Consider the following 8,522-nt stretch of genomic DNA (forward strand, 5'->3'; position numbering starts at 1 on the left):
GTAACTGAAGCGTCTATGGTTACAGTCGACTATGCTCATTTATTGCGATCGAAAATACCCCTAATTGACAACGTCATAAAGATGTCTGACCCAGCGAAAGTGGCTATTTTGCGTGACAATTTGCTTGATGTATCAAGAATCCTAGTCAACTTAGATCCAACCATGCTACGGAACATTAATTCAATCATATTTAATGCTACAAAAATGCTCAACGAAATAAGTGTATTTCTTGTTGAATACCCCCTTGAATTCTTGCAAAAAGAAGCCAAAAGTGGAGTTGCAGTTAATAAATCGGAACAGGTAGGAACAACAGATGAAAATGGGGTGTCATCTATTACAGTTGAGAAGCTTCAAATGGTGCTGTTGAAAATACCCCTCTTTGATCAGTTTTTGAATTGGATTGACTCAAAGAAATTACATGCCTTGCTTCAAAAGATTCCAACTCTTTTGGAAGTCATAGCTACTGCGAATCAGGAGGCGCTGGATAAAATTAATTTACTTCTTCATGATGCTATTGCTACAATGAACACCGCAAAAAAATTAATTGTGACTAGCATTTGTAGAAAATTGGCTGAAGAAGGCAAGCTTCGGCTTCCACGTGTGTGTCCTTCGACATCAACGTAGCTAATTCGATGTTTCTAATAGATGTTTACTGTGTGAACTACAATGCTGACTTTCTATTCGATGAAACAAATTAGTGGTAGTTCGGAAATGCTTTAGTTAGATGGGCTAGGTGGCACACTTTCCTGGTATTTTTACGAATAGGAAGTTTTAACATCAAGTTGAAAAAAATGAGTAGTTTTCAAGTAGTTTTGACAGGGTATTATTTAATCGGTGACACTGTAAACCAACATCCCTGAGGCATCATCCAGTTTCTTAGCCTTGGTACCATTTCAGCGGTGCTGACTGCTTAATCGCGTATAGAATCGAAATGGGAGCTTTACATATTTTTAAATGGTGGACCTAAAATAAGAGCAATATTCGTTTGGATGTTGGGAGATTGAAAGTAATGGTGAACATAGTAGGGAATGGAGAAGATGTGATTGTTTTCCCTTGTCCATTGACTGTTTGTACAATAAATACCACAGGATAGCTCTCCAAATAGTGACAATCAAGTGGTCATGGTCACATGTCAAAGAAAAGTTCAGTGTTTGTTATGGTTGTTGTCCTCACTCATTGCACCTCCTCACTTGGATGTTTTGCGATGAATGCTGTGCGTTGAATCATTTACTAGTCAGCTAAGGAGGTGGATGATTTACAGGCTTTAATTCATCATTCAAATGCCATACAAATTACTTCCTCGAGTCTAGACTGCTGCTTAAGGACAAGACACATACGAACACGAAGTCTGTAAGGAGGATGCAGTCTAAGTGCCAAAGCACTGGCCTCGTTAGTTGATACTACGTGCACAATGTAGTTGGTGACATGTGTTGAGGAGCTGCAGTGAAGGTGAGATGCAGTTGAATTCAATTGGGCTCGTCGTCATTTGTGGAATATCTCTTGTAATTGACAGCCGGTGTTGATAAAGTAAAACCCAATCTGCAAGTATATCATAAATGTCAGTCACCGAGTGAGCGAAGGGACAGCGTAGGTGAAGTGACACCGCGGAACATTGTTTGTCAACAACCATGTGCATGGTGAAGCAGGTGATGGGAGTAGGACATGTTTGGCCCTCCATGGTCTCCTTCATGCAAATTAGGCTTGAGCATGTCATCGTTAGTCCTTTGCGTGCAATGTCAATGAGCGACTCTTAACTAGTGCATGTCGATGTAGACAGAGGTGTAGATGACTGCGGTGAAATGCGTTGTGTCACTAGGAGACATCTGCGGCGATGAAGAACAGGAGGCTCAAGGCACTCACTCTGACCCGTATCTAGTTCTATCAGAATTTAGATGCGAAATGACTTTACGCCTCATGGAAATCAGAGAACTCAAAAAATATCGTTCTTTAAATCCATATGTCACAGTGGTAACACAGCCGAACATGAGGTCATTGTGAGAGATGATCAGATGGATTGGGGACAGTGGGGCGTAACTAGGCCAACGAACCAATAGTGTAGGTGACAACCTAGAACCGTGTTTTGTAAAGTTCTACAAAATAGCACGTTAAAAAACAAAACCTTGCATCATTGCAATAGGTTCGTTGATGGTCTGTCATTGTGATCTGTTGTCTTATCTTCGGCGGCTTTGGCTATGCAACATATCCAACATTTCCATCATATCAGACAGCTGTTCGGCATTCAAGTGCAAATACTGGCTACGAGTGTCGAGATGGTATCTGCGGTTACAGGTGCTCCAACCCATGGTGTCATGGATTCGGCAACACCCTCCATCCGCAGATGGGAGTGCAGGAGGTGTGGGGTAGTGCAGCCCATGGAAAGCATGCACACTCTAGAGCGATGACAGAATTTCTGGTGAAAGCAAGTCCCAAGGATCTGGCAACGCTCATTGAGTCGACACCAAACATTGATGAGGTGATTACCAGCCTTGATGGTGAGGCTATTACAATCCTGATCAACAAGTTACCAAACCTCAGAAATGTGATGGAGAAGTTGAGGCCACAAACGAAAATGCACATTGTATCGAAATTGTGTGACAAAGTGGGAAATGCCATGGAGTGGGCAGGGGCAAGGCGTAATGATGGAAGTGGAATGTGGAATGAATATGGCAGTGTGAGGGAAGGTATTGACGAGATACAAGACCTAGAAGCCGAAATGATCATGATACGTGTAAGCTTCAGAACATTCTAAGGAGACTCTTGGTTAACTAAACACATTGGTTTTGAAGCATGTGCAATTCATTAAATCAACTGTGACGAGTATTCCTACTCTATACGCCACTATCTTGTTGAACAAGGTGCCAAGCTTCGTTAGGTACGTAATCGAGAACCCTCGAAATCTCCCAGGTCTGCTAGCTAATATGAATGCTCGGACACTTTTGTACAATGCTGCGCATGTGACTGAATTTGGCGTCACCTTGCTAAACATGAATCGCAACATACTGGAAGTCGTTCTTGACAAACTGCCGAACACACTCAAATACTTGAAAGACATGGGTACAGACGTAGTGCAGTGAATTTTATCCTCTCTTGCTAAATATGCGTTATAAAGGAACCCACGATTGCTCTGTTAACGAATCCAACGCTCGCGTGAGGTTAAAAAGTAGATTTTGTAAGAGTTGCCGACAACAGTTGCAAGTGAGGTGGCTGCATCTGCAGACGAGGGGCTTAAAGCGGTGCTGTCAAAAATACCTCTCCGTGATGCGGTGTTGATGTAGATATACTCAAAACTGGCCGCTCTATATAAATTATTGAACTATTTTCCAAAAATCTTGTTTGATTTAGAGCCAGAGCATCTGGGACCCTTCAGTCCACATCTTTCAGACATTACAGGCACGATTGATGCATTTAAAGGTGTGCACTTTGCGGATTACCTTTTGAAGTTGAGGGAAAGAGATGGATTTTTTGGTTCAATTTTAGGTTTGCTCTTTTAAATTACAAGGTTATTTCAGTAGTTAATTTAGTGCTACCTCCTCTCTGAAGAAATGACAATTTAAATCCACCCATCCCAATGTCGGCCTACGTCTGCATGATTCCGACGCAAGGCCTTGTGATATCAAAAGACGTCTGCAATGACGCAGATCAGGCGTACCAGAGTAAATATACTGTACCATACAATGGTGACTTTGCCACAATATACTCCCTGACTTGCGTCATGGGCGAAATCGTGACTAGTGATAACGAGTCGCTGTAATGCAGGAAATTTAGAAGCTAGTCACAATTATCCCTGAATTGAACTGGAGCACGATACTGATATGCAGACTGCAGCTGTTATGTAACAATAAAGAATAAAGTGCTATTAGAAGGAAGTTGGTACGACCATGAATGTGCGGTTGGCTGGAAGGCATTAAAGTGGCAACAGGGCGTCGCGATAAGTAGGTTTCTTGGTTGTTTACGTATAACTGCTGGTTCATGATATCCCTACCAAGGGACAGACGATTTAGGGATAAGCCATTGGCATTTGACATGTAAGACGCTCTCAGCGCAGAGCAACAAACACCCCATCCTCATATTGTCGTCTCCAGGTTCAAAGATCCAAGATTTCTAGGATATTGATAATGGCAAAGTGATACTTGCTATTTCTAATATATCACCTAGGGGCAGTAGTTTATTTCTGTCTTTGCTTCATATTTTCATGACACACACATTTTTGGAGGAGGAGCATCCTAAACAAAACCTTTGTCAATATCGTGACTCATTGACATGATTGACTTATGCGCAGTACACTATATGAACTAATTTTTAACGATATATCAAAAGAGGATCAGCATTTGAGAGGAATCACTCAATTCATTTGAGTCGGCTCATGCCACAATGCTTAGAACATGGAATAGGGGAACACCGAATGTGCCACTTCTAGATTTTGCCCTTCCAACAAGGAATGCAAAGTCGAATGCTGCGGTGTTCTGCCCAGCCCTCTCCGGTCGGCACCCATTTCACAGTGCATTTGAGTGGATTGGTACTGGATGGATGACCAGACGGCTGGTGGCCCAGTGCAACGACCAACTAATCCACCAATCAAATCCATCAGCATGGTCTAGTGTCCCGCTTTTGACTGCTTCACTAACCGGTAGACAGTCAATTGGCAGTCTAATTGATTGACCATACCCCTCGATGTTAAATCATTCACAGGCAAACATTTGTTTTGACGTATTTTGGAATTAATTATCGAAGTAAAGCTGAAGAAATTCGTCTTCATCTTCTGAGTTGCTGCAGAAGAGCATCGTTACTGCTGTGTTTTCAGTTGGCATTCTCTTGGTGTGGAGGTACTGTGTTAAATAGAGTGAATATCGAATAAATAATAAGTTAAAAATAAAAAAGGTGATTATTTAAAACCTCTTCGTCGATTTTTTCTCACCTAATATAAATCGTTTGATGAGATCCCAGGCTACAATATCGCATGCAAATAGGTTCATAGGTGAAATAATGTCTCATTTCTAGCAAGCACATAGCTCTCCCATGCCAAAGGATAATACAAGGCTTGAACTGGGTGCCATATAGAAACTACGGTCATTTAAATGTGGCGATTGACATATGCGACTGAATACACAGGGACAACAGCGGATGACACAACTGCCTGCTTATGATGTCTGCACTACGGCGCTGAGAGCAAAGGCTTTAATAATTTGGTCAATCCACATGCAAATTGAACATATCTTTCCGACTACGACTAGTTGGTCAACTTGGAGGGATTATCCACTAGGTAGTTGAAGTCGTGGTACACAAAGTCCTATATTTGTCCATTTAAAGCAAGAATGGGCAGATGAGGAGAGAGCGTTAGGTACGTTTACACTTCATGCCATCGTGAGACATGACGGCTCTCATGAGGACATGTTTGTGATCTACAGAGCTGATGAATCATTGACGAGAGCTTCTCAGCACAGACGGATGTGCAAAGACAGCGCTTTCGCACATTCCATCGATATTGCCATAATTCTCCACACCGAAACTTTAAAAGATAAAGCAAATAAATTGGATGGAACAACAACAACTTAAACTAGGTTTTGCAGAAATGAGTTGAGAAATGTCCTGAAGATGCAAAAAGGGATGAGGAGAAGAAGAAAAAGGAGAAGGATGCGGAAGTTCTCTCATAAAAGTCAATTGGTGCCCTTAATTGCGGCAAACAGGAGTGCTTCTTCTCAGTCAAGCAAAAAACCGAATAGCTTGAGTTAAGCAGCTATCACTTTATTTCGCAGAAGGAGCATACAGACTGAAGTAGCAGATGATTAAACCGGCAGAGGAGTGTTGTAAGCTGGAACCATTCTATGATTTGATGTAGTGCACAACATTAGTATGGATGCTAATGTGTTAAAGACCAAAGACCCCTTTTAACTCATACAGGACCAACCAACAAGCAGACAGACTGACTGAATAAATGACAGAATGACTAAGATCATAAGACCCTGCAACCATGCAACATCAAAGTTCCCCATTTCGCCTATGCAAAATTTTCTATTCTTGTAGTCAATTTAAAAACAATCCAAAACGTCATGCTCTCCTTTTTACTCTGGTTACCATTTTGTTGCTGTGCTTATACAGCCCTGCCTGATTAGCTCCTGTCACATACGGATAAACTTCGGGTGTGCTAATAACCACTTTAAAGTCAAGGTGAAGGTCAAGGCGTAGATTTAAGCAGAAATTATGAACATGAATACTGTCAAGACAATGACTGAGACTAAGTGAGACTACTGAAACTACCATCAAAACGACTATTTACCATGACCATGATCACTCATGTGATAAAAGTACATGACACTGACAACTGTTAGGAGTTTGCATCAGTCTCTCTCATTTCATTATCGGTCGCTTGTGGGAAGAATGTGCTACCCTGCTTCCTCATTAGCTCACTCCCTTCCTCCCTCCTTCCCTTAGTCAGGCATTCATTAACTCACTTTCCTAATCACTTGTCCACTCACTCATGCACAATACACTATATGAAAGCAATGTCATTTCATCATTTGCCAACATAAAGTTAGTTTTGTGTCTTAGGATCGGCATAACTGATTGGAAATTATTTAAATCGGGGAACAAGTGTTCGAATGAACATCGCAAATGCAGGTTTCAACAGAACTATATTCCGCATTTTATCCGTGAGTTTCGCATAAATGATTTGGAAAGAAGAAAATAAATACTTGTGTTGGTATTTATTTAATGCACTATGGGTATGTAAAATGCTGAAGAACACAAGATAAGCACTGTCCCATAAACACCTAATTTTGCAGGAGGTATGGGTGCAGTGGTTTCGGACGATTCCAGTTGGTAGCATAGACTAGATCTGCGGTAAAATAGTCGTGACAGCTGCAAACATGGCAAATTTGCATGACACTGACAGCGTTAGAGACGCGACTGACAATTGTTCGAACAGATTGATTTGCAATGCTTCGATGGTTTGTTTAACACCTCACCTGGTTTCGTGGGCACTGAATGCTCTGCCTTTGTATTTCGCATAGCCGCATGGCCTCCAGGCCAAGTCAACAGCCCCTCCCAAGCCACTCTGCGTGTTGATAATGCATGTTCCGTCATGGTATTATGCCTTCATTCATCTTCAGGGACGTCTCAAGGCGGTAGAGCTGTTGAAAACCCTTACATTGTACAAAATTTACATGACCACCTACCAAATGGACACGTCTGTATAAAGGTTGATAAAAGGCTATAGAGACATCGTTTTCAGAGCACGTGGAGATCGTAGTACCTAGATATGTGTAGAGAAGTTGACCCAGTTAGGACATCAGACGGTGCAAAGTGAGAGGGCAAGCAGGACAGGATGTGGTATCATATGCAGAAGCACGGATTTCAGTCGTTCCACGCTTTAGTGACTGCAACATTGGGGTGACCTAGTTGGGTGCTTTCTTGTGCAATGACAAGTCCACTTAACGCAGTGAGTGAGGTAGGCGTTTAAATTATCGTCCCATTGTGCCTACTTTCCACACAGCTATCTCTAAAGCACAATTAGACATTGCAAACAAATACAAAACTAAGGGAATAAGGGAAGAGATGGCTTGAAAGGAGTTGTAGATCAAAGGCACAAGAGTGGAGGTGGATCTATTGGAGACAGAAGAGGCTTGCATGTCAAATTCCCACTACCTGAATCAGCGTTCACAAGTGACATTATGTGGGCCTGTGGTGGTACCCTAAATTACCACACTGAGGTGATCATTTGGAATTGCAATGGTGACATTATCTGGCAACAAGTATTTACGAGAAGACGTGGCACAAGAGAAGAAAATGCAACTACGATTTCATTAAAAAAGGCTAAATTGAACCAAATGAATTAAACATTCCGTCAGAATAGAGAAACCCACAGTTTCGCCACTGTGACCCTGTGAATACGGAATGTCGAACAAAACACGAACATCATTGTACGTGAAGAAATATGGCCTTCCCAGCACACATGTTACAGTGGTAACACGGCCGAACATGAGGTCATTGTTACTGACGGAGAAGTTAATCGGGGTTAGTGAGGCGTGACTAGGACACCAAACCAATGAAATGAGTGAGACCATGGAACACCCTTCTATTCATGTCTATAAAAGAGCACACCAAAATCCAAAACATCACATCTCTGCAATGAATCTGTTGAGGATCTTTGCTGTTGTGATCACCTGTCTCATAGTCGTTGGCTTCGGTTATCCAACACATCCGACAATTCCGTCATATCAGACAGCTGTTTGGCATTCAAGTGCAAATACTGGCTACAGGTGTCGAGCTGGCATCTGCGGTTACAGATGCTCCAGCCCATGGTGTCATGGATTCGAAAGCGCCCTATATCCGCAGATGGCAATGCAGGAGATGTGGGGTAGTGGAGCCCATGGAAGGCATGCACACTCTAGAACGATGACAGAATTTCTGATGAAAGCAAGTCCCGAGGATCTGACAATGCTCATTGAGTCAACACCAAACATTGATGAGGTGATTACCAGCCTTGATAGTGAAGCTATTATAATCCTGATCAACAAGTTACCAAA

At 42.1% G+C, this 8,522-nt stretch overlaps 2 protein-coding genes across 2 annotated transcripts in view; both read left to right on the forward strand. All coding sequences in view use genetic code 11, as the record gives it.

Annotated features, from left to right (window-relative positions):
* Positions 1-81: 81 nt before the first annotated feature.
* EGR_10790 (hypothetical protein) lies at positions 82-3,751 on the forward strand (the record flags this gene model as incomplete). The annotated part of the gene is made up of 4 exons (XM_024500039.1): positions 82-600; positions 2,225-2,728; positions 2,856-3,070; positions 3,541-3,751. 4 exons carry the CDS (start codon positions 82-84, stop codon positions 3,749-3,751), a joined length of 1,449 nt encoding a protein of 482 aa, XP_024345548.1.
* A 4,373-nt stretch (positions 3,752-8,124) lies between these two features.
* Positions 8,125-8,522, forward strand: part of EGR_10791 (hypothetical protein) — a gene marked incomplete at both ends in the record, with an annotated part of 2,892 nt that continues 2,494 nt past the window's right edge. The window contains one exon of the mRNA XM_024500040.1: positions 8,125-8,466. Within this exon, the coding sequence (XP_024345549.1) occupies positions 8,125-8,466 (342 nt within the window). The remainder of the gene's footprint in view (positions 8,467-8,522) is intronic.

This window comes from Echinococcus granulosus (genome assembly GCF_000524195.1).
Source record: "Echinococcus granulosus chromosome Unknown EG_S00270, whole genome shotgun sequence".
Lineage (NCBI taxonomy): Eukaryota > Metazoa > Platyhelminthes > Cestoda > Cyclophyllidea > Taeniidae > Echinococcus > Echinococcus granulosus.